Here is a 25,408-nt window from a genome sequence, read left to right on the forward strand (position 1 = left end):
TGCGTGACCTTTAGGGGGGAATCTTGCATAATACCAGTACACCAGCGGCGCTGTCGGTGAGTGACCTTTGGGACTGGCCTCACTCACCAGCGTAACTCCCCTGGAGATCCCAGCAGGCTGATGGGTGTATTAGCGGCTCATTCTTTCATTTGCACCACGGATCTCATTCCATAACCTAGAATACCTGCCGGGAGGGAGGGGGAGGCGCAGGGCAGGGGCGTCCCTCCTCTCGGCACAGCATCCCCGCGCTGAATTTGTTGAATTTGTATCAGTCCAGTTTCCACGTCTCCGGAAGGCAGCAGGGTCCTCCCCAATCCCGGATTGCTGGGCGAGGCCCGGGGCAGACCTCAGGGGCGAGGAGTGGGCGGAGCTTAGGGGCCGAGGCGAGGGCGGGGCGGGAAGCCGGTGTGAGGGCGGGGCCTGGGCGTGGGCGGGCGCGGATTGAGGCGAGGCACTGGCCGGGGAGGTGTGGGCGGTGCTCAGGGATGGGGAGGGGCGGGGCCTCTGTGTGGCAAGCGTGCGGCTGAAAGAGGCCTGCAGTTCCACGGCGCGGGGCAGGTCCTGGGCTGCTTGGGTTGGCGCCAGCCCCTGGTCCCCGAGGGCGCAGTCGCAGCGCTCCTGCCCTCCAGGCGCCTGATAGTACGCGGCCCTGTAAGGTCGGAACCTGGCGCAACTCCGAGAGTGGCCCTTGGGGAGGCGCAGGTCCCAGCCCTGAGGCTCCTACTGGGGCGTGCGCTGGTCGGAGGGTGAGTGATCCCCGGTCGGGGACCGGGGGACTTGGGAGGGACAGTTCCAGGACGAGAGATCCAGGGCGCTCTCTGGAATTTCACCTGGCCGGCCACCTGGCCCTGTGGGACGTCGCGCCAGGACCAGGGACCATTCTGAACATGGGATCGTGCTTGGCTTTCACGGAACGCGCCCATACGGCCCCGGTGTCGAATGATCTGGTGGAATCTGGCCTCAACCCTATGGAGCGGGTGCTGGCATCATAGTCAGGTTACAAGCAGGAATCAGCGGGACCGAGGTCACTCTGAAAAGGGGGTACCGGGGTTTAGGCCCCTGCGCTGCCCAGAGCTGCCCTGAAGGCGCGGCTGAACCACAGTGGCTTGCGCTGCCTTTGTCAAGTACATTGTGGCAGTCTGAAAAAAATCAGCTTCTCTAACCTATAATCTCTCTGGAAAAAAAAAAAAAATCAGCTTTTTTCTTTTTTTCTTTTTCCTCTCCCAGGCTGGAGTGCAGTGAGGCAATCTCAGCTCATTGCAACCTCTGCCTCTCGGGTTCCTCCAAGTAGCTGACATTACAGGCGCCCGCCACCATGCCCAGCTAATTTTTGTGTTTTTAGTAGAGACAGGGGTGTCACCATTTTGACCAGGCCGGTCTTGAACTCTTGACTTCAGGTGATCCACCAGCCTGGGCCTCCCAGAGTGCTAGGATTACAGACGGCTGGCCAAAATCAGCTTCTTTAACCTTTAATCTCTGAAAAAATCGATCAGATTAACTGTTAATCTCCAACGATCTCAGCCAAAGAAATACATGAAAAGGAATACGTATTAAATAATATACACTTCTAACAGTGCTGTTCATAGTTCTGGGAAAAAATGGAAATAACCTAAGGTTCCAGAAATAGGAAAGTGGGGCCGGGCGCGGTGGCTCAAGCCTGTAATCCCAGCACTTTGGGAGGCCGAGGCGGGTGGATCACGAGGTCGAGAGATCGAGACCATCCTGGTCAACATTGTGAAACCCCGTCTCTACTAATACAAAAAAGTTAGCTGGGCACGGTGGCGCGTGCCTGTAATCCCAGCTACTCAGGAGGCTGAGGCAGGGGAATTGCCTGAACCCAGGAGGCGGAGGTTGCGGTGAGCCGAGATCGCGCCATTGCACTCCAGCCTGGGTAACAAGAGCGAGACTCCGTCTCATAAAAAAAAAAAAAAAAAAAAAAAAAAATAGGAAAGTGGGCACCAAAGGGTATGCAGGCAATGGTGTAGTTGCAGCATGAATACACACTCTGCACACACTGTGAAATGTGGTGTGTGTTAGAATGCCCAGCAGGGGGCCTGTCCACATGGAAAGAGCCACAGGAAATAAAGTGAAAACATTACAAAATAACTTCTGCATGCGATTAAGATGAAATAATGTGGCCCACACCTGTAATCCCAGCACTTTGGGAGGCCGAGGTGGGCGGATCACGAGGTCAGGAGATTGAGACCATCCATGGTGAAGCCCATCTCTACTAAAAATACAAAAAAATTAGCCGGTGTGGTGGTGGGCACCTGTAGTCCCAGCTACTTAGGAGGCTGAGGCAGGAGAATCACTTGAACCTGGGAGGCAGAGGTTGCAGTGAACTGAGATCGCACCACTGCACTCCAGCCTGGGTGACAGTGAGACTCTGTATCAAAAAACAAAAAAAGATAAAATAGTGTACGCATCAAAAATATCAGAGCCCCTTTGACCTAGTTTAGTAACCACATGGCTCTTTTTTCCTGTAGGCCTGGGTAGGTACATAGTTTCTAACAAGGGAGAAAACTGTCACTGCTATGGATGGGACACCAAGGGAAGTGGCTGGGGTGAAGTGAACAGTGACACACTGCAAGTCAAGAGTCTGAGTTAGAGTCTTTCCCCACTATTTCAAATAGTATCAAAAATAGGGCTGAGTCACTCACATAGAGCTGAATTGCTCAGCTCTTGGATCTCGGGATTCTTATTCTTAACCACTAGGGGGTTGGAGACTTGCATGCCACCAGACATAGGATGTAAACATGTAAACTGGGCCAAGGAATGCAAAAGGGAATGGTGAGCCTGGGGACACTGAAGAATGGATGCCCTGCCTAGAGGAGCGGAAATGAAACATTTCATACAAACAGCATGTCTTTGGGTAATTGCTTTGGGAATCAGGATAATGTGTTCCCTCAGTGTCATATCACTCTCTAATTTTTTTTTTTTTTTTTTTTTGAGACACAGTCTCGCTCTGTCACCCAGGCTGGAGTGCAATGGCACAATCTTGGTTCACTGCAGCCTCCACCTCCCAGGTTCAAGGGCTTCTTCTGCCTCAGCCTCCTGAGTAGCTGGGACTACAGGCATGTGCTACCATACCTGGCTAATTTTTGTATTTTTTAGTAAAGATGGGGTTTCACCATGTTGACCAGGCTGGTCTCAAACTCCTGACTTCAGGTAATTTCCCCCACCTGACTTCAGGTGATTCCCCCCACCTCAGCCTCCCAAAATGCTGGGATTACAGGTGTGAGCCACCTCAACTGGCCATCATTCCATATTATTCTCTAGCTTAGGAGGCTCCAAGGGCTTTCTGTCACACTTAGAATAAAATCCTCATCCCTACCCTAGGAGGGGTCAGAACCCTCCCACCTCTCTGACTGCATCTACCACCACTCAACCTTTTTTTTTTTTGAACCAATATTCAGCCAAACAGTCTTTCTTTTTTTTCTTTTTCTTTCTCTTTTTTCTTGAGACAAAGTCTCACTCTGTCACCCAAGCTGGAGCGCAGCAGCTGCAGCATGCGACCTTCCCCCAGTGGTGCCCAGGGTTCCAATTTCTCCACATCGTCATCTACACGTGTTCCTTTCTGGTTTTTTGGTAGTAGTTGCCATTCTAATGGGTATGAAATGGGATCTCATTGTGGTTTTGATTTGCATTTCCCTAATGATTAGTGATGCTAAGCATCTGTTGGTGACTTACTGGCCATTCATACATCAAAGGCCTATGCAAGCCCTCTGCCCATATTTGCATCGAGTTGTTTGCTTTTTTGTTGTTGAGTTTTATCTGAGCTGTTTATTCTGGTGGGGAGAGTGGGTGTATTGGAGGCGCCTTGTCTCTCCCAGGAAACCAGAATTTCAGAGATGGCCAGGAGGGGGTGAGGCCGTGGTGCTCCCTCCGGCCTTTGAGGCCCCGCTGGGGAGAACTCACATTTTCCCAGGGCCCCATGTGTGTCAGCCACCACACATCACAGCCATCTCTTTCTCTCTCTTCTGGGCCATGCTGTGACTTTGTTGACAAGGAGGAGGCTGAGGCACAGAGGGGTCGGGGATGTGCTACAACGACCAGAGCAGGAAACTGCACCAAGTCTGTCTGACGGGGGTCTCCCCTGGCCTCTGCTGCCTCCTTGGAGAATCTCAGAGACTTCTGATTAGAGCCAAGGTCTAAACCAACTCCTGTTATTTTCAGGTGAGGGGAAGGGCCAACAATGGCCAATGCTGGCCCAGCACTGTCCACGGCACCAGCTGAGGAGTGCAGGCACCCAGCAGCCGTGTGGTGGCTCACCGATCCCCTGGCTTTCTGCTCCATCTGAAGGGGAAAACTTGGGGAAGGCAGGAAGGCCAAAGAGGCTCACCGCTTGTTTCCTACCGCGGCTCATTTCCTAGGTCCTTTGCTGTGTGACTGCCTGGGTGGGAGGTTCTGAGTCCTCTCGAAAAAGAAAAAAAGTATGGTTTTTGAAATTCTGCATGGCTTGTCCTCTGAGGCCTAAACCTCCAGAAGACTCCTGGCCTCTCCTGAGAGGTCTTTCTTTGATGTCTTTGCATGTCTGCCAGGAAGCAGCAGTGGCGCCTAGATGTGGTGCCGCCGACCTCACCTGTGCCTCTCCCCACCTCCCCTGAGTGCATTTTCTCTTCCAGATTGCTGGGCTCACCCACGAAAGCCACCCGCCAAATCAGAGAGAAAGAATCCATCTTCTTACGCCATGGCAGGTAATGATTCACTATGAAGGAGTGGAGAAGTAAGGCTTTTTTTTTTTTTTTTTGAGATGGGGTCTTGTTGTATTGCCCTGGCTGGTCTCAACTCCTGAGCTCAAGTGAGCTTCCCACCTTGGCCGTCCAGGTAGGAGTTAGACTCTTAATCAGAAATTGAATGCATTGTTTGTCATAAAAAATCCAAGCCACATGGAAGTATATAAACTATCTGGAATTATTTTGTTTTCTCTCTCTTTTTTTTTTTTTTTAGACAGAGTTTCATTCCGTCGCCAGGCTGGAGTGCAATACCACGATCTTAGTTCACTGCAACTTACACCTCTTGGCTTCAAGCGATTCTCCTGCCTCAGCCTCCCAAGTAGCTGGGACTACAGGTGTGTGCCACCACGCCCAGCTGATTTTTGTATTTTTAGTAGAGATGGGGTTGGGGCTTCATCATGTTGGCCATGATGGTCTCGATCTCTTGACCTCATGATCCACCAACCTCATCCTCCCAAAGTGCTGGGATTACAGGCGAGCCACTGCGCCGGGACTTGTTTTCTATTTTCTCACCTGTTTTATTGTTCCTTTCAACTCCTTCCAGAATGTAAGTTCCTCAAAAATGGGGCCTTGCCTATCCTGTCTTTGTTCTGCTTCCAGGCCCTGAAATGATCCCTGGGTCATAGCAGGGGTTCACGTGAATGAACCCAGGAGGTACCTTGGGTAAAAATTCAATAGGATTCTATCTTTACTTTTGCAACTGCTTATCATGCACGAATACACGAACACACAATTTTGCAACTTCTTTATTTCACCTAACAGTATAACATGGAGAGCCTTTCGTTTTAGAATACACAGATTCACCTTATTCTATACATTATAGTGTAGATTAGGATTTTCGACCTTGGCACTACTGACATTTGGGCCAGATAATCCTGTGTTTTGGGGGTTCTCCTGTGTGCTATGGGGTGTTTGGCAGCATCCCTGGCTTCTGCCCACCAGATGCCAGTAGCACCCCTCCCCCACCAGCTGTGACAAACAAAAATGTCTCCAGGCACTGAGAAATGTCCCCTGCAGGCAACACCGCCTCCAGGGTGTTGAGAACTATTGGTGAGAACTATTGGTGTAGGTATCTCATGTGTATCTATTCTCATGTTAAGCCCCTAAGTAGAGTTCCTTTATTAAAATAGGAGTCTGAGAAAGTAAAATTAAAATGTTAACCATTTATCTAACTTACCTAATTCAACCTTTGTACTCAGCTCAATGCCCTGAAACTCTTTGCTTCAAACTGATAGGTGTATTTTCTCCCTAAGGGCTCAGTATAAAAATTTAAATCAAGAGTTTAACATCCTCTTAAAGGTTACCAGGGTAAATTTAATTAAGCAAATCACCAGGCTGCCTCCCAGAGGAAGTCAGTATATATTCCTGCAAACTCTTTCCAATGAAGAAAATACTGCTCCAGAGGCCCCTGGTGTGAATGGTACAGCCGGTGCCCCGGAACCGAGTGAGCGCGAAATCACCACTGAGACAAAGGCTAGGCCACATTGCAGGGTCTTTATTGCCGGTGGCCACGGAGGACTCGGGTCTCTCTGACCCGAGGCCCCGAAAGGAGGGTGTCAAGACATTTTATGCCTGTAAACCACCTCCTGGGTGAGGGTGACGGTCTTCGGACATTCCGATTGTTACTTAAGTGGTTCACAGAAGTCAAGATAAGCGTTAGTTTACATATTGTCTGGGTAGGGTGGAAGTTACAGGCCTTAGTTACTTATTACAAGTCGCAGGGGCCAAGATGGCTTGGGTTTGGACTGCTTGCCTGTCACATTAGGGTCACAGAGAGCGGTTTCGATGGAAAGCTGAGGTATGGTTGAGGGGTGCAGTTTATGGGACTTTTACCATGTCACATTCCCCACTTGTTTTATTTACAGGAATTAAATCATTGATTCCTCCAGCAGGTTAGTATTGTTTGCTTGTCCTAAGAGTGCATATTGAGACCTTAATATCATTAATTTTACGGAGTCTACCCTAGATTTTATGAACTTGAGCAGTTGGTTTAGGAGGCAGGGGCCGAACATGAGTCCCAGTAGGAGCAGGGCCAGAGGTCCTACCAGGCTTGTAAGGAGGGAAGTGAGCCAAGGGGACCAGGAAAACATTTTTGGATACCAACTTTCTGAAACCTCTCGAAGTTGTTTTCTGGTTTCGAGATTTTGTCTGACCGGGGAGAGGCTCTCTCGGATGAGGCCTGACCTATGAGCATAGAAGCAGCATTGTTCATTAAGTGGGGCACATAACCCCCCTAGTCCTCGCCTGTTTTGGAGGACCATTTTAGCCAAAGACTCAACCTGATCAGTGAGTTGTGAAATGGAGTTTTCCAAGTGGCTTAAATCAGTATCTATGTGCTGAGAGAGAGTTTTAAAATTTTGGTCCCCAGTTATAAGAGCTGACATTCCAACTGCGGTGGAGCCAGTAATGCCTAATTCAACCAGTAGAGGGATGACGATAGGGATTTACAGCATGGATTAGGGTGGCGAGGGTGGTGACTGCGAAGAGTGCACAAGTGGTAGCTTTAGTGAATCGGGGACTGAATGTTTGATGCTCCATTGTCCTTCCGGTGGGACAGTCTTGACGTGGATGTGACGAGTCCAGGCCTTGAGTGCGGTGGGTGTGGTCAGGATAACCGTGTAGGGTCCCTTCCAACAGGGGTGAGGCCGGAGATGGCGCATCTTTTAACAAGGATAGAGTTTCAGGGCTGGAAGGGGTGTGTTGGCTGGTCTTCGAGGTCCAATGGGGTGGGACGGGTGTCTTTAATGAGCTGGTGTACCTGGGATTGAACAGACTGGAGCACCTGTAAGGACTTGAGGAGTGTATAATTATGGACTTCAGCGTGCACGGTATCCGCGGGTCTGGGAAGTAAGGGAGGGAGCCTGCTGAACATGATTTTAAAAGGGGAGAAGCCTTTCTGATAGGGGGTGCACTGGACACAGAGGAGGACAAAGGAAGCAGGCTGACCCAGTTTTCACTGGTCTCTAGGATAAATTTTGTTAGGATTTCCTTTAGGGTCTGGTTCATTCTTTTGACCTGTCCTGAACTCTGGGGACGATAGGCACAGTGTACTTTCCAGGATATACCTAGGGCCTTGGCTAGGCCCAGAGAAATTTGTGCAGTAAAGGCGGGCCCATTGTCCGAACCCAGCATTAGAAGGAGGCTGAACCAATTAACAAGGTCCTGTAATAGTTTTTTTGTGACCACCAAAGCAGTCTCGGACCTAGTGGGGAAGGCCTCGACCTATCCAGAGAACGTACCTATAAACACCAGGGGTATTTATAGCCATTTGCTGGGGGTTTTATTTCAGTGAGATCTAGTTCCCAGTGTTCCCCAGGGCTAGCCCCTCTGAGTCTCACTCCTACCTGGCTAGACCTGTTCCCTCCCGGATTTACTCGGGCACATACATCACACCGAGTAGTGATTTCCTTGATAAGTTCATGTAAATGGGGAATGTAGTACTTGGCTTTTAGCAGTTCAGTTAGTCTGGTCTGTCCTAAGTGAGTGGCCTGGTGTGTGTCCTTAACTAGGGCCCATCCTAGAGCCTCGGGGACCACAATCCTTTGGTCTGGCAGTATCCACCATCCCGTGGAGCCCTGTGTGGCACCCTTTTCCTTTGCAAAGTCCTTCTCACCTGAGGAGTATGTGGGAGTAGGGGGCAGAACTGGGGCAGGCAGGGTTACAAGGAGGGTCAGTGGTTTCACTGGCCCATGGCTGCCTGCCTGGCCTGTAAGTCAGCAGCCCTGTTTCTCTTTGCCTCTGGTGAATCCCCCTTTTGGTGTCCCTTGCAATGGACTAGTGCCACAGTCTTGGGCTTCCATATAGCCTCCAGCAGGGCTTGAATTTCCTCTTTATTTTTAATAGCTTTTCCTTCCGAGGTAAGTAGTCCTCTTTCTTTATATATTGCTCCATGTACATGAGCTGTAGTGAAGGCATCACGGCTGTCGGTATAAATAGTGACAGTTTTTCCGTCTGCCCAGTTTAAGGCTTTATCAGGGCTCTGAGTTGAGCTTTTTGGGCTGAAGTCCCATGAGGAAGGGCCTGGGCCCAGATGACCCGCTCTAGGGTAACTACGGCTGCCCCCGCATACCTGACTCCGTTGACCATAAAACTGCGGCCATCCATATACAGTACCTCTTCCGGGTTCCATAAGGGGACGTCGATGAGGTCCAGTCGAGCGGTTTGGATGACATCTATTATTTGTTGACAGTCATGTATGGGCTCTTCTGGCTCACTATTAGGCAGCAGTGTGGCTGGATTTAGGACTGTAGTCTTCAGGAACTTGATGCAGGGCTGGTCCAAGAGTACAGCCTGATACTGTACTATGCGGGCATTAGACGTCCATCTTCCTGGAGCCCCGCGGAGCAGTGATTTTACTGCATGGGGTGCCACTAGGTTTAATTCCTGCCCCAGAGTCAGTTTGTCCACCTCCTTTACCAACAGGGCTGTTGCTGCCGAGGACCGAAGGCAGGCTGGCCACCCAGAGACTACAGGATTAAGTCTTTTTGATAGGTAGGTGACCGGCCTGGACCACGGTCCTAATGTCTGGGCAAGCACCCCCTTCGCGATTCCTTGTTTTTCATGTACAAACAACCGGAAGGGTTTAGAAATAACTGGCAAGGCCAGGGCTGGGGCCGAGGTCAGAGCAGCTTTAAGTTTATCAAAAGCCTGTTGTTCTACTGCTGTCTAAATTAGGGGTTGATTTCCTCCTGCACAGGCATACAGAGGCTTGGCTGTTTTGGCAAAACCTAAAATCCATAGCCCACAGTACCCTACCGCCTCGAGGAACTGCCGAACTTGGCGTTCTGTGGTAGGAGTGGGTATCTGTAGTACTGCTTGGACTCGGCTGGGCGCCAGCACACAGTTGCCTTTTTCTGTGATATAGCCCAGGTAAGTAAACTTTTGTCAGACCTGAGGGATTGGTCTCAGCCCACACTCCAGGTACACTCTCCTGGAATTGGCGGAGGAGAGAGATCTGACGTTGATGCCTGATTTGTTTCCAGTGATAAAGCTTCCTGCAAGAGATACTCGTCTGGCAGAGCACAAGTGATGAGGATTTGCTGAGGTGCTTTTGATACGGAGGGCAAAGGGGGGATAGAGAGGCAGGCCTGATTTTCGCAGAAGGAGATGGTTGCTCAAAGTTTGTGAAGTAGGTCCCGCCCTAATAGCGGGTAAGGGCATTCTGGAAGAACTAAGACGGAATGGGTAACGGTGCCACTTTCTAAGTCAATGACTCAATTTGTGGTCCATGAACTTGTTGTGGTCTTTCCTGTGGCCCCCTGGATGACTGTTTTCCTACTGGATAGTGGTCCCAGAGGCTGAGTAAGCACTGAGTGGGCCACCCTGCTGTCTACTAAAAAACTGATAGGTTTTCCCCCAATCTTTAAAGTAACACTGGGCTCCTGGGAGCTTAACAAGTAAGAGCCCCAGCCCCGTTAATCCTGACTTTCTAAATTGAGGATAGTCCTCAGTGGCTTTTCCTGAGCAGTTACTTGTCTTTTTCTCTCGGGGCACGCATTTATTCAATGTCCCTCTTGTTTACCGTAGGTACATTGGTTTCTCTCTAATGGGGTCTGGGGACCCCGGGGGGCCCTTTTACAAGGCCCCCTGCTCTCGTGGAATGACTCGTGTTTCCTGAAGGGCTGCTATTACTGCCTTAGTAACTTCTTTGTCTTGTATGGCTCCAGAAGTATCCCTGTTATCAAAAACCTTCTGGGCAATTTCCAGCAATTGGGTTAAATTCATTCCCTGGAATTCATCTAGTTTTTGTAACTTTTTCCTGATATCTGGGGCTGACTGGGAGACAAAGGCTAAGTTAATGGCCTGTTGATTTTCCAGGGCCTCGGGGTCTGTAGGCGGACGGTACCCCTCTTGTAGGCATTCCAGGAAAGCAGCCAGCAATTCCTGCGGACTCTGAGTCACTGTTCCCACCTTGGAGAGATTGATGGGCCTCCTAGCTGCCCCCTTAACCCCTGCTAAAAGATACCAGTGAAAAGTGTTCAGAGCCTGGTGACACCCCCGAGGTGTTGGGGTCCCATTGGGGTTAGGTAGAGGGAAAAACCTCTTCAATTCGGTCCTGGTTCTCTTCTACTGTCCCTCCTCCTGGACCTATGATGACTTTCAGGGCTTCCTGTCTAATTCTGCCTCTTTCCTCTGTGGTGAACAGAATCAGTAATAATTGTTGGCAGTCATCCCAAGTGGGGCCATGAGTCTGGAGTACAGATTCCAAGAGCCCTGTCAAAGCCTGAGGCTTCTCAGAGAACGGGGGATGTTGAGCCTTCTGACAGAACTTACTTCGTGTTAAAACCCAGCCACCACCTCAAGTTCCCCAGCCTCCCAGCAGGACCCCCTCCCGGGGAACTTTCTTTTTTTTTTTAAATTAACTAATTAATTAATTAATTTAATAAAGACGGGGTTTCACCATGTCGGTCAGGCTGGTCTTAAACTCCTGACCTCAGGTGATCCCCGCGTGGTGAGCCACCATGCCTAGCCCCTGGGAAACTTTCCATCTGAGCAGGTCCCTAACCCTCCACCTCTCGCCTTCTTACCATTCCCCAGCACAACCCCCTCCTAGGAACTATTTCAGCAGTTCCCTAGCATGACTCCCTCCTGGGAACTATCAAACTCAGCAGTTCCCCAGCCCTTCCCTCCCGCACAGCCCCTCACACCGGATGCATTTGCCGGCTTGCAGGCCATAAAAATTTTTTGTTTTGCTATGCCACAGGTGCTGCGTGCCAATTTTGGGTGCAGCCTGGCAGCTTTTCCCCTGCTCTTAATGAAGCCTGTTCCACACCTGGTGTTTCAGCCCTCTCTTTAATTTCTATCACCTTCCAGTTATATAAGTCACTTGATGAGAAGGGGATGTGAACAAAGAATGGGCAACCCCAATTATCTTCTCTCATTGGGGGCACCTCTCAGAGAGGAATGACCGCCAGTGGGTGTGGAGTCCCGCTGCGAGTGTGCAGGGGGGGACAAGGATTGGTTACTGGTGCTCTCCAGGGGAGGATGCTGAGGCCTGGATTCAGGAGGCCTTGAGTATTGTGGAGGTAATTCTTGATCTTCTGCCACAGAAGGGAGTACAGCTGGCACCGAAGGGGCTTTCTTAGGGCCTGCCAACATAACTCGTAACCCAGCATGCTTTATGCAGCGTTTAAGTCAAGAGGGCGGCTGTTGAACTAAGCCTAGCCACTGGTCAATGTATGGAAACTGATCTGGGTGCCCAGGGGAACCTGTTACCACATTCCATACAGCCTGGGTTACCTTGGGATTATATGTCCCGGTGTCTGGCCACTCCACCCCAAACGATGGCCACTCCAATTTACACAGGGTGCGGAGTTTTCACAGGGTTAGTTTTACCCCATATTGGCCTGAAAATCCAGCCTTGAAATTGGCCATCATGCACCGGAGGGGGGTGCAGGGCCGGGAACCAGATGATCCCATCTGGTGTTTTTCTTTTTTCTTTCTTAACCTACCGGTTGTTACCCGGACCTGTTTGCTTTTATAGTACTTCCAGTTCTGGAAAGCACTGAGCTCATGCCTTGCCCTTTCCAGCCTGGTTTTATGTATGCCTCTGCAGCAAGGTCTTGTAAGGAGGGGGCAACAAGCTTGATAGGCCTATCCCTGGCACGAGGCAAGGAGACGGGCGGAAGTGGCCAGGGGTGCAGGTCGATGTCACCCATGTGGGACCACGGCAGTGAATGGTAAGCTTTTAGGAGATAAAAACTGCTTTGGTAGGATCTTCCCTTAGATGTGCCCTGGAGTCCAAGGGCTTAGGGAAGGTTGGAAAGTGACAAAACAAATGAACAAATGGACCAGCAAATTAAGCGGGTGTGAATTTTGAATTCACCATGGCTTATAGAGATTATAAAACCTTTTCCAGTCAGTATTAACTGGTGCGTGGCAGCCAGCCTCCCAACACTGGGGGTGATGCCAAAAGTCAGAGATCAAGTGGGGATAGAAGCAGGACCCATAACAATACTTAACCACTTTCTGACAGAATATACAGTGCTCTCTCTTTTTCCTTTTTTTTGCTCTAGGCGGACAAACAGTTCTTGCTTATCTTCCTTAGAATCTGACTTTTAAGATTCCAGAAAAAGCTACAACTGAGTTGCTGGGGGCAGAGTTGCCAGTGGCAGAATTGCCTCCCAGACATTTAAAGGTGAAAAGGCGGGGCCTAATGGTGAAAGAGGAAGAGGAAGGAGAATAAAGTTATTTCTAGGGGCATGAAGTCAGTGAAAGTCCCCTGCAACCAATGGTCATTTAACCAATTGAGAACATCATCTGGCCTTAGTGTGCAGGCCTAAACCACCACAGATCAGTTAATACACACTTCAGAAAACTAGAGAATCTACAGTAAAGACAGGACCATGTGAGAGGTAGACAGACACAGGGTGGGTGTCCCCCATGGGAGACCAATCTGATGCCTGCCCGGCCACACCCCTGAAGGGATATTTCAGAGTATCGTGGCTAAGGTGTACTTGTATAAACCTCGGGCCTGGTCACTGCAGAGGTGAATCACCGTTATGCCCTATGATGTCTCCGTGGAACCACGGGTGAGGGCCCTCACAGGTCCCATAGCCCACCGGCCGTGGGACCACACATATATGCACTCACTTTCTCACTCACACCGAGGTTATGGAAGACAACCAAAAACTGAATTACCCGAGCCTCCAGTGACGTCTCACGGTAGGCTCGCCTAGTCAGAGATTAACGACCACGTCCAGTCTCCTGACTTAGGCTCCTGACAGACCGGTCCCCCGATTGCCAGACCTGACTTACCTGCAGAGGTTCCCAGGACCCTGAGGAATTTCAGGTGAATTGTCAGCCGGGTAGTTGACCATCCGCCACAGGGCCGGAACTCTGGGGCCCTGGAACATCTCAAGGGGTGCCTCCCCTAGAGATCCCCGAGGCGGGGGCGGCCACTTGGGCAAGACTCCAGGGATTTTGTCTGAGTGATGATGGAAAATTTCTGCTGGGGGCTTCAGATGTTGTGTCCGAGCAAGCACGAAATCACCACCGAGACGAAGACTAGGCCAAATCACAGGGTCTTTATTGCGGCGGCCGTGGAGGACTCGCGTCTCCCTAACCCGTGGCCCCGAAAGGAGGGTGTCAAGACCTTTTATGCCTGTAAACCACCTCCTAGGTGGGGGTGAGGGCAAGAGACTTTGGACATTCTGAGGGCCGGTGGACTTTAGATATTCTGTAAACCACCTCCTGGGCTGGGGTGAGGGTGAGGGGCTTTGGACATTCTGAGGGCCAGGGGACTTTGGACATTCCGATTGTTACTTACGTGGTTCACAGAAGTCAAAATAAGTGTTAGTTTACACATTGTCTGGGTAGGGTAGAAGTTACAGACCTTAGTTACTTATTACAATTTGCAGGCGCCAAGATGCCTTGGGTTTGGACTGCTTGCCTGTCACATTAGGGTCACAGAGAGCAGTTTTGACGGAAAGCCAAGGTATGGTTGAGGTATGCAGTTTATGGCACAATTGCCATGTCACAGCATGACTCTTTCTAGAGTCCTCTTTGTCATCAGCATCACCACAGGAAAGTGGGCTCCATGTGGCCCTGCCTTCCCTCGAGACCAGCGGGTCTGATTCCTCATGCTTTGTTTAAGTGTCAGATTTTGATGAACCTGGGGGAGACGGAAGCAGAACCGTGCCACACTGAAAGGTGCCTGTAGCTGATGCCTGCAAACGTAGGGTTAGCATGGAAGATTAATTCCAGCAGTTCTTTATTTTGGTGTTAGGGAGCTGGTCTAAACCTTGTCATGGAGGATAACAAAATTAAGTTGTTTTTTTAAAGAAGATAGTGGTGGTGTTTTTGAGGAGACATCATTTGACCCATTGTATTTTTGTATGTTAGTAATCCAAAGTGATGTTGAGCTATGAATAACTTGATTTTTAAAATTCCCATTACTTTAAAACTACTTTAAAAGTTTGGTGTTTCTGGCCAAGTATGCTGACTCATGCCTGTAATCCTAGCACTTTGAGAGGCCAAGGTGGGTGGATCACTTGAGGCCAGGAATTCAAGATCAGCCTGGCCAACACGGCAAAACCCCATCTCCACTAAAAATACAAAAAATTAGCTGGGCGTGGTGGCACACACCTGTAGTCCTAGCTACTCGGGAGGCTGAGGCATGTGAATCGCTTGAATCCAGAAGGCAGAGGCTGCAGTGAGCTGAGATTGTGCCACTGCACTCCAGTCTGGGCGATACCGAGACTTTCTCAAAAAAGAAAAAAAAAAGAGAGAGAGGAAGAAAAGAAAGTTTGGTATTTCTTAGCTTCAATTACTATGATGCGCCTAAACATTCCATTTTCATCTTAGTCTTCATTTAATTTGACTGAGAGAAGTTGCTCTTCAAGAGGAACTGTTTTTTATCCCGATTTAGGTAAGAAGGTACTCATTGTCTATGCGCACCAGGAACCCAGGTCTTTCAACGGATCCTTGAAGAATGTGACGGTAGATGAACTGAGCAGGCAGGGCTGCACAGTCACAGTGTCTGATTTATATGCCATGAACTTTGAGCCGAGGGCCACCAGGAAAGATATCACTGGTGAGTCATGTGATCAATGCTCTATTTGTAAAAACTATCTTTGTGCTTTTTACTTTAAAAAATGTTGACTTCCAGCTGCAAAATGGCATGGTAGAAGCAAGCTAGCTTCACTTTCCTCTGCAGAAAAACAAAAAACAAATACATAGCACTGAGGTTATCTCCAGGAATATCCAAGAAGTCAAATATGAGGATGAAACAGTTCCCAAGAGCACACATAAGTGAAAAAACTCCAAGTAGACGGTAAGAGAATTCCACTTTCATATCCACAACACATCTCCTCACAAACTACCCAGCACCAGCTGTGTGGGAAGTTTCCTCCCAAATCACGGTTTCTACCATGGAAATATAGATCAACGTGGACAGTCAGCTTCCCAATTTTCTTGAGTTCACTGGAAGAAGACCTTTTCCTGCCTCAACCCCAGAGAAGCATCAGGAGTGCCTAAAGGGAGAAATATACCTGATGACAGCCAGAGGTGATGGAGGGAGATGGGAGTATCATCCCCAGCCCTGAAAACTCTGATCTGTAAGTTAGCTAAAGCAGATGCCAAACCAGAGTGGCTGTTCAGCAGCACCGCACTGCAGGAGGTACGTTCAGCAGGTCCCCTGGGCATGAACTGCCACCCAGCCTTCCCACACTTACCACGCTATTCCCTTTGGAACGTCTCATATTCAGGACTGGCAGCACGCTGATCAGTTACTACAGCGGAGGCAAACCTGGGCATAAGCCACCATCTAGTGCCGAAAAGGAGGCAGTGACTTAGGAGAGGGGGAAAGAAAAGAAATTTAATAGGAAAATTGCAAAGACTCTCTAAGCAAATATATGTAATAAAAATGAAAACAAGTCAGACATAAACGACTGAAATAAATAGATGTCATCCACAAGAAACAACAGTAAGCAGGGAGCAGTGACCTCTTCAGACAGACAAAGCAGGATCCAGTGACTGAATCTAGCGAGACGGCTCTGTTTGGGCTCTCTGACTAAGAATTTAAAATAGCATTTTTAAGGAAATTCACTAATCTTCAAGATGACACAGAAAAGCAATTCAGAAATGTATCAGATAAATTTAACAAAGATTAGTGAATTTCCTTAAAAATGCTATTTTAAACATTTATATCTTCAAATGTTTTCTTTTTGCACGTTAGTGTTTTTCTTTTGTATTGAAGAATTCCCTTTAGCATTTCTTATAATATGGGTCTGGTGGTGGCACTACTGGTGAAAGTAAGTACGCAGAACACTCTGATACTGTAATTTTGTGCAATCCACTCATCCTAGTATGAAGTCTAACAGAAAAATCTATCAAAAACAATAATCACTATGGTGACCTGTTAAGAGCTAGTGATAAGCAATATAAAATATGTAAATTGAGACACAAATACTCAAAAATGTGGGGGTGGGCATGACATTAAAATGTAGAGTTTATTTTTTTAGACCTGTTTGGCGTTGAACAAGACATCCACCCTCTCTTAGGTCTCAGTTTGCTCTCTGGTAAATTGAGAAATACACCAGTCCCACCAGTTGTTATGAAGAAAGTTGATATATATGGAGCACAGCACCTGCTAGGTAGGAAGTGCTCAATCATTAGTCCTCCCGGACTCTTTCTCTTTCCCTAGCCTGGACCCAGGGTCCAGCTTCTGGTCAGGTTGCAGCAAATGTCTTTGGCTTGCTCTGAGGAGTCTGGTACACACAGCGCTACTGGGATGGTGGGGTTGGGCTGTAGATGCCCACCTAAGGGTGAGAATGTTTGGCCTCTTCCCCCCGCAGGTGCACTTTCTAATCCTGAGGTTTTCAGTTATGGAGTGGAAATGTACGAAGCCTACAAGAAAAGGTCTCTGCCTGGTGACATCACTGATGAGCAGAAAAAGGTCCAGGAGGCTGATCTAGTGATATTTCAGGTTTGTTTTTCTCTAATTAATATATTGAATCAGATTCATCTTATGTACAAACTCTTTCTAAATATTGAGTTTTGTGCTGCTTCTAGAAGTGGAATCAATGTTTTTAGCACAGTTGCACACTTACTGTGTAGCAGGAAAGGCCACGGGAAACAGATCTCCTGAACACTGAATACAGGAGGAAAGAGTTTATTATTACAGCTGGGAGCTGAGGAAATTATCTGTCCAAATTCGGCTCATCTAACAAAGGAACGTTTTGCCTTTATATAGGCTTATACTTCAGATATTACACATGGAAGAATCTTAGGTTTATGGCTTTAGAAATCACATATGAAAAAGGTCTCGGTTTACAGCTTCAGGAATCACATATGAAAGGGTTCCAGATTACAGTTTTAGGACTCACACGTGAAAAGGTTCCTGGTTTGATCTTGTTTTAAGTAAAAATAGTGCCTTCCGGAGAGTTTCCCCAAGACCAAGCCTGCCACCTCCAGGAAGGTGAAACAGGAGGCGCCAGTCGGTCAGCCTTTTCTTCTATTGAAATGCAGTGTGATAGTCAAAGGGGAAGTTGATCTGAGATGCCTGGGTCTCCTTCCTCAGCTGGGCAAATGTTGTAACCTAGTTACAACACTACTTTGAACACTTTATCTAGTTGTACACTACTTTAAACACTTTACCTAATTGGGTAAAGACATCCATGTAGCCAATATCACTCGCTCAAAATCCTGGCCGCCATGCAAATAGGAATGAAGAATTTTTCTATTAGCCCAGTGGTCCAAGAACCATCTGAATCCTGCCAGGCTTGTTGCGTTCCTTCTCTTCCAGTTCCCACCCTGAGACATTTTGGGGCTGCTTGAGAACCACATTTCTCTGCACAAATGTTTATCAGGGTAAATCAGGCCAAATGCAACTCCTTAAATATCCTGATCATCAATAGGAAAATCTCTGGGTTCCGTTCTCTCAGTGGTTGCTTCACCCTCCGCCTAGTAACCTTCCTGTATTTGTTCACAAGGAGATGAGGTTGCTGCAGAGAGAACTGGCCCCACAAAACGGCCTCCAGGAGTGCTAACTCATCAGGCCACTTCCCACCACTGCAAGGAAGATGTGTCTGCATGGCTGTGACTGTGTAAGCCTGGCAGCAGAGTACGCACATGAGCTTTGGAGGAATTGTTGGGTGGACAGAAATTCCTGTCCAACTAGAAAGCAAGGGGAATCTATTCTAAGGGCTCTGGTCACTTGGGCTTCCTGGATCCCAAGGACAGAGCTGTGGCTGCTCTTATCCTTGGATTCCCATCGCTTCTTTCTGCCTCTTACTTCTGTTCTCTCTCGCTGCGTGTCAGGGACTGGATCCAGAATTTCCAAGCAAGGGATCTGATTGGTCCAGATTGTTTCTATTTTTCTTTTCTTTTCTTTTCTTTTTCAAAGATGGGGTTTCACCATGATGGTCAGGCTGGTCTTGAACTCCTGACCTCAGGTGATCCACTCACCTCGGCCTCCCAATGTGCTAGGATTAAAAGTGTGAGCCACAGTGCCCGGCCAGTTGTTTCTATTTTTCAACCCTGCTTAAGGACGGGGAGTGGGTGGGAGAACGAGAGCATTGCTCTCATGAGCCCACCATGTGAGTGCAAGGTAGGGGGTGAAGGGCATGTGACCACTTTCCGGACAAAACCACAAGTCCAGAATGATGAAGTCCGCAACTCTTCATAAAAGCAACCTGCATGTGCCGGAAGAGAGCTGCCTCATCCCTGCCCAGGCTTGCCTCTGCGCACCTCTTCCTGACACCAGCCCTTTCTCTTTTTTTGAAATGGAGTTTCGCTTGTTACCCAGGCTGGAGTGCAGTGGCGTGATCTCGGCTCACCACAACTTCCACCTACTGGGTTCAAGAGATTCTCCTACCTCAGCCTTCTGAGTGGCTGGAATTACAGGCATGTGCTACCATGCCTGGCTAGTGTGTGTGTGTGTGTGTGTGTGTGTGTGTGTGTGTATTTTTAGTAGAGACAGGGTTTCTCCATCTTGGTCAGGCTAATCTCAAACTTCCGACCTCAGGTGATCTGCCCGCCTCAGCCTCCCTAAGTGCTGGGATTACAGGCGTGAGCACCACACCTGGCCCACCAGCCCTTTCTTTACTCAGTCACCTTGCACTGCTAATGTGGCCGATGTGCAGGATGTTCTTTGTCCTAATTACAGGTGGGTGGATTCATAGTCTTCAGAACTAGGTGACCATGCGTGCCTTAATACCATGCCGGTACAATGGGCCTGTATCCTGGGGTGCATGGTCCCAGCAGAATCACGCTCAGCTCTCTGCTCTGCATCTCCTGTCTTCCTCGAGTCAGCTGGCCACGTGGAGCCCACTTCTCCTCCCCACACCCACTCCACTCCCATAACCAGGTGGTTGGGTAGGCTGAGATCTGGCCTTTCTATAATGGCCTTTCTTTTGTTTCACTTCATTTCACTCCATTTCCCTGCCTTCCCCTTTTCTTCTGATACTTTGTCCAGAGGGTCTGCATTATAACGTTTTTTTCTTTATTCAACATTAATAAAAATTTCAATCACCACCACTATACTACTAATATCAGAGCCCACCACTCACCGAGCATTGATTATGGGCACTGTGGTGTGTCCTTGAATCCTCACCAGGATGCTGTGAGCTGCGAGCTATTAGCAGCCCTATTTGATGAATCAGGAAAAGGAGGCACAAGGAGACCAAGTAACTTGCCAGTGTCACACAGAGGCAGGTTGTGGAGCTTGGGTTTCAATGCCAAGTCCTGAGTTTGTTTTATATTGAAAGCACATGAGACATTGGCTTCCTCCTTGCTAACAGATGATTGCCTATGTTTATTTCCCGTCCCAGGTGGTAACACTGGATGTAATGTTAGGGCATTTATGGGATGGGGAGGTCTTACTGCTGGTCTACGGAATCCACACATATGATCTTAGTTGGTGCCAGAATCCATAGCTGCTCAGCACCTGGTTCAGTCTGAATCCTAGATTCTAACAACACACCCCAAGTAGGGGAAGGGGCACGCTTTTCCACATCCTTCCTTTTGATTGGCATGGTCACAGATTGCTGCTCCCTAGCCAGTGTCACACAGAGCTCCTTGTCCCCTCCCTGCCTGTCCAGGGCCAGCATCAGGGGCTGTCACTGGGAGATGCAGAGCTACCTGTAACAGCATCAAGGACCACTGTCAACTCCGTTCCCGTCTCAAGTCCATACTGCACCTTTCAGAGCTGACCACATGGGTTACCCTCACCTGCCCAGCTGCCAGGGAAGAGGAGGGCTGTGGGCTTCATTTCGAATCACCAGAGACTAAACTAGGAAACCTCAGTTTCTGTTTGCTGTTGCCTCCCACAGTTCCCGCTGTACTGGTTCAGCGTGCCGGCCATCCTGAAGGGCTGGATGGATAGGGTGCTGTGCCAGGGCTTTGCCTTCGACATCCCAGGATTCTACGATTCCGGTTTGCTCCAGGTATGTGCTCTTCGATAAGGACAACTATGGATAGTTGTAGTGGGGAGACGGAGGCACGCACGCGTCTTCTATCAAGCTACATTTCTAGTTTGCTTTTTCTTCCTTGGCAAATATTGATTGAGCACCCACTATATACAGAGCACCATGTGCTGCACACGGGTGAGCACAGCATCGTTTTTGGTCATGCAACTTTTTGTCTAGTGGGGCTGCAGACCCATCCACAGCATACTATATGCATGGCAAACAAGGGAGTGGGCCAGGTGTCAGGTGACGGGCGACCTGGGCAACTTCACATGGGCAACCCGGTAGCCAGCCCTGGCCCCAGAGAGGGCATCTCCTTCGTGGTGCAGAGTCCAGCCCTGGCCTGGCACAGGTTCACCCCCGTGAGGATCATGTTCCTGCTGTGAGACAAGATCATGTGACACCCACATGGCAGGGTGAGGAGGGCTTGGAACCTGGTCAATGTGCAACGCGCGGTAGCTATGCACTTCTTACTAAAAGAATGATTTTTAAGGCTGGGTGTGGTGGCTCATGCCTGTAATCCCAGCACTTTGGGAGGCCGAGGCAGGTGGATCACTCGAGGTCAGGAGTTCAAAACCAGTCTGACCAACATGGTGAAACCCCATCTTGACTAAAAATACAAAAATTAGCTAGGCATGGTGACAGGCGCCTGTAGTCCCAGCTACTTGGGAGGCTGAGGCAGGAGACTCACTTGAACCTGGGAGGTGGAGTTTGCAGTGAACCAAGATCGCTTCATTGCACTGCAGCCTGGGTGACAGCACAAGACTCCATCTCAAAAAAAAAAAAAAGGAATGATTTTTAAATTCTAAAAGCCTCAGAAAATAAATGCATGTAAGCGAAACATACTGAGTAACCAAGATCTGTCTTGGACAACGAATGGTGCTACCACTGACTGAGCGGCCCTGTGTGCTGGGAACCTTGTCCTGCGGTCAGTGCCTCAGCCATATTGTCATACATGGCGTCATGGAAACCTGGTTTCCACCAGCAACCTGGGCATGTTAGAGCTTATGTGCTCTATTCACTTGGATTGTCTCCTCCTCCTGTTGGGATGTCATTGTCACCTGTGGATGGGACATTCACTGGGATTGTCTCCTCCTCCTGTTGGGATGTCATTGTCACCTGTGGATGGGACATTCACTGGGATTGTCTCCTCCTCCTGTTGGGATGTCATTGTCACCTGTGGATGGGACATTCGCTTGGATTGTCTCCTCCTCCTGTTGGGATGTCATTGTCACCTGTGGATGGGACATTCACTGGGATTGTCTCCTCCTCCTGTTGGGATGTCATTGTCACCTGTGGATGGGACATTCTCTGGGATTGTCTCCTCCTCCTGTTGGGATGTCGTTGTCACCTGTGGATGGGAGTGTTGCATTTGTCCATCCCTGGAGGATGCCCACACACATGTTCCCTGCTGGCTGTGCTGAGCCCGTGTGCTGGAGGCACGCCAGCATTTCCGTCCTCTTCTGGAGTCCACACAAATGCATCTGCTTTCTCCTCTGCAGGGTAAACTAGCGCTCCTTTCTGTAACCACGGGAGGCACGGCTGAGATGTACACGAAGACAGGAGTCAGTGGAGATATTCGATACTTCCTGTGGCCACTCCAGGTAGACCAGCTGCGAGTGGCTCCCTTGCTTGTTGGCACACGCACACATGCACACACACACTCACACACATACACGCTCTCAGCTCCCCGAGGGGTGAGATGAGATGGGATGTAAGCGTGATACCCCACGCCATTTTGACTCCCCTGGATACAGAAAATTTTAACATTTTGCCTCTTCAGTTTTTTGCTTGACAGATTTGAAAAGCTTGACCAATAGGAAAACGTGCCCTAATTACAGCTTTTGATATAGTTTGGGCAGAAGCTAAGCCAAACCTGCTTATCCTGATGTCTGCTCTTGGTCAGCAGAGTGGCCCCAAGGTGGCCCTGCATGTGTTGTGATCGGTGCAGGTGGAGGCTGCCCACATGGCTCTGGAAGTGCTTGGTGAGGGCAGCACTGCCCTCAGATGCTGGCAAGTCAGGCCCTGCATTCTGATGGCCCCATGCTGGCCTCTGCTGGCCATGCCGAACCTTGCACAGACAAAGGGCCTATGAAGCCAGTCCACACCCACCTCCCATTACCCAGACCCCGCCCAGGCCTGCTTCCCCAGGGGACCCCTTGCTGCCTGCGTGTGTGCCCCTGGGCCTGAGAGATGGCTGAGTAGTGGCTGCCTGCCAAAGGGAAGGTGGTGGGCAGAGCAGTTCCAATATGCTGGGGTGTCTGGCAAAGGAACCCCTGGTGAGGGGTGGCAGAGGGAGGGAGTGGGGAGCAGACTCCAGGTCAGGAACTACAGGGAACCCAGAAACCTAAGGGGCAACTGTCCTTCCAGTTTGTTTAAGGGGGGGTTTGTCGAGGCAGGAGGAGAGCTCGTTCTTGAGGAGTAGGGAGCTTGCTAGGAAAATGCACGTGTCGCCCCTTTCCCATGAGCTCTCTTTAGGTGTGCGTGCCTTGCTGGTGTCCTATTGGGTTGTTGGTATTTTTTAATATTTTATTTGTCAGCACTCTTCACATATCAGAGAAATTAATCCTATTATGTTCGTTCAAAACACAAAGATTATTTCTTCCTATAGGCAGTGCACATTGGCTAAGTTCTCCCTTGCTTTTGTTGTTATTTGCGATTATAAATAGGATTTTGTCTTCAATTACGTCTTCTAAAAGTTCTTTGGATTGGTGAAAGCTATTGATTGCTGAATATTGTTTTTTTACCCAGACCATTTGCTGTTTTCTCCTCCTAATCATAACTTTTTCTTAGTTAGTTTCCAGTAATAAAGTCATGTTGTCTGAGGCCAGGTGCAGTGGCTCACACCTGTAATCCCAGCACTTTGGGAGGCCAAGGTGGGCAGATCACCTGAGGTCAGGAGTTCAAGACCAGCCTGGCCAACACGGCGAAACCCTGTATCTCCTAAAAATACTAAAATCAGCCAGGTGTGGTGGTGCACGCCTGTAGTCCCAGCTACTGGGGAGGCTGAGGCAGGAGAATGCCTTGAACCCAGGAGACAGAGGTTGCAGTGAGCCGAGATTGTGCCATTGCACTCCAGCCTGGGCAACAGAGTGAGAATTCACCTCAAAAATAAATAAATAAGTAAATAAAATAAAAAATAAATAAATAAAGCCATGTTGTCTGAGAAAAAAAAACGTAGAAAGTGGTGTGTGGGCCTCTCACTCCCCACCTGACAGGGCAGGCCCAGGTGTGGGTGTGGGTTTTAAAGGAAGTAACACAGAGAGTTGAGTGTGATATTTCTAGGAAAAAAAGTAGTCCTCTTTGAAAGGAGAAAGTATGTGATTCCCATCAATTACTGATAGTCTACTGAAGGAAATGATCATTTACAAGCCTGACCTTGCTTCTTCACAGGCCAACTGGTCTCTCACGTGTCATTAGCCAAGCTCAGATTCTTCTTACTTTTGAAAAAAATTTTATTTTTTTTTCAGTTTGCAGAAGTATGTTTTATAGCCAAAAAAATGAGACATATAAAGTATAAAAGAGAAAGTCTCTTTAATCCCCCCCTCACACACACACACACCTCAGAAAGAATCACTTTAAATAATTCGATTTGTTTTCTTAGGGCCCATATATTTTCTCACATACATAATTTTTATTATTAGGCTTATTATGTTTACTGCTCTTTTACATAAATGGTATAACATAAATACTGCTTAAAATTTGTTGCTGTTTTCATTTAACAGGTATCTTGAACAAACTTCCATGGTACACATTATACCTAGAATAACCTCATTCTGGAATAAGCTATAGTGTGAATGTACCATAATTTGCCCAGTCAAGCAGAATTATAATGTTTGGTGTCTGAATCAGTTGCAAAGATTGTAGGTTAATTGCAATTATAGAAGTAGAGCTTGGAAATTCCAGGTGCCCCAAGTTCTTCACCACGCTTATGCAAGGCTTGCATCCCAAAGCTACAGGGAGGTTTAGCTTTCAATTGCCTCATAACATTAAGGTTGTTTCATGATTTTTTGAAGGTTTGTTTCACACCATTTCTCCCCTTAAATCATTTAATGGAATGGTATGTAACAGGTGAAGTTTCTCATGAGTTCTTTCCTTCCCTTGTGGCTTTAGCATGGCACATTACACTTCTGTGGATTTAAAGTCCTTGCCCCTCAGATCAATTTTGCTCCTGAAATTGCATCTGAAGAAGAAAGAAAGGGGATGGTGGCTGCGTGGACCCAGAGGCTGCAGACCATCTGGAAGGAGGAGCCCATCCCCTGCACAGTCCCCTGGTACTTCGGGCAATAACTGTGGCACGTGGATCATGTAAGCAGCACACCAGGAGACCCAGGTGCAGGCAGAGAGAAGATGGTGCGGTCATGAAATAAAATGACAACATAACTACCTGGAGATACTTGTTTCTTTCATTTTGCTTCTTGTTGTTTTTAATTTTAGCTGTAAGGAGTAAACGGGCAGTATTGTTTCAGGGGTATATTGTGTGGTGCTGGGGGTTGGGCTTCTATTGATCTCATCATCTAAATAGTGAGCATAGTTCCCAATAGATAGTTTTTCAACACTTCCTTTCGTCTCTGCATTCCCACTTTGGGATTCCCAGTGTCTATTGATCCCATCTTTATGCCCCTGTTGGAAACAACAGATGCTGGGTGCCGCAAAGAAAAATTAGCACTGAGACAACGGATCTCTCAGCAAAGCAATTTTTACTTCCTGCACTGCAGGAAGGGTACCCTCGCTAGCCGTCTTGCCACGAGAGTACAATGAACA

At 48.6% G+C, this 25,408-nt stretch overlaps 1 protein-coding gene across 6 annotated transcripts; it reads left to right on the plus strand.

Moving 5' to 3' along the window:
• On the plus strand, window positions 1-25,036 carry NQO2 (N-ribosyldihydronicotinamide:quinone dehydrogenase 2). Of its 6 annotated transcripts, XM_064362937.1 has the most exons (8): window positions 593-746; window positions 4,626-4,697; window positions 4,951-5,071; window positions 15,106-15,270; window positions 17,033-17,163; window positions 20,510-20,623; window positions 22,147-22,248; window positions 24,758-25,036. In XM_064362937.1, the coding sequence occupies exons 4-8, from the start codon at window positions 15,231-15,233 to the stop codon at window positions 24,932-24,934; spliced, it is 564 nt and encodes a 187-aa protein (XP_064219007.1). In that variant the 5' UTR covers window positions 593-746; window positions 4,626-4,697; window positions 4,951-5,071; window positions 15,106-15,230; the 3' UTR covers window positions 24,935-25,036. The 6 variants fall into 6 exon arrangements, with proteins under 6 accessions (XP_064219005.1, XP_064219007.1, XP_064219004.1 ...); XM_064362935.1 differs by lacking the exons at window positions 593-746; window positions 4,951-5,071 and adding an exon at window positions 1-56; XM_064362934.1 differs by lacking the exons at window positions 593-746; window positions 4,951-5,071 and adding an exon at window positions 3,105-3,168.
• Window positions 25,037-25,408: the final 372 nt, after the last annotated feature.

Source organism: Aotus nancymaae, unplaced genomic scaffold (genome assembly GCF_030222135.1).
Source record: "Aotus nancymaae isolate 86718 unplaced genomic scaffold, 86718_ANA_hifiasm-v0.15.2.pri h1tg000051l, whole genome shotgun sequence".
In the NCBI taxonomy this organism is placed as follows: domain Eukaryota; kingdom Metazoa; phylum Chordata; class Mammalia; order Primates; family Aotidae; genus Aotus; species Aotus nancymaae.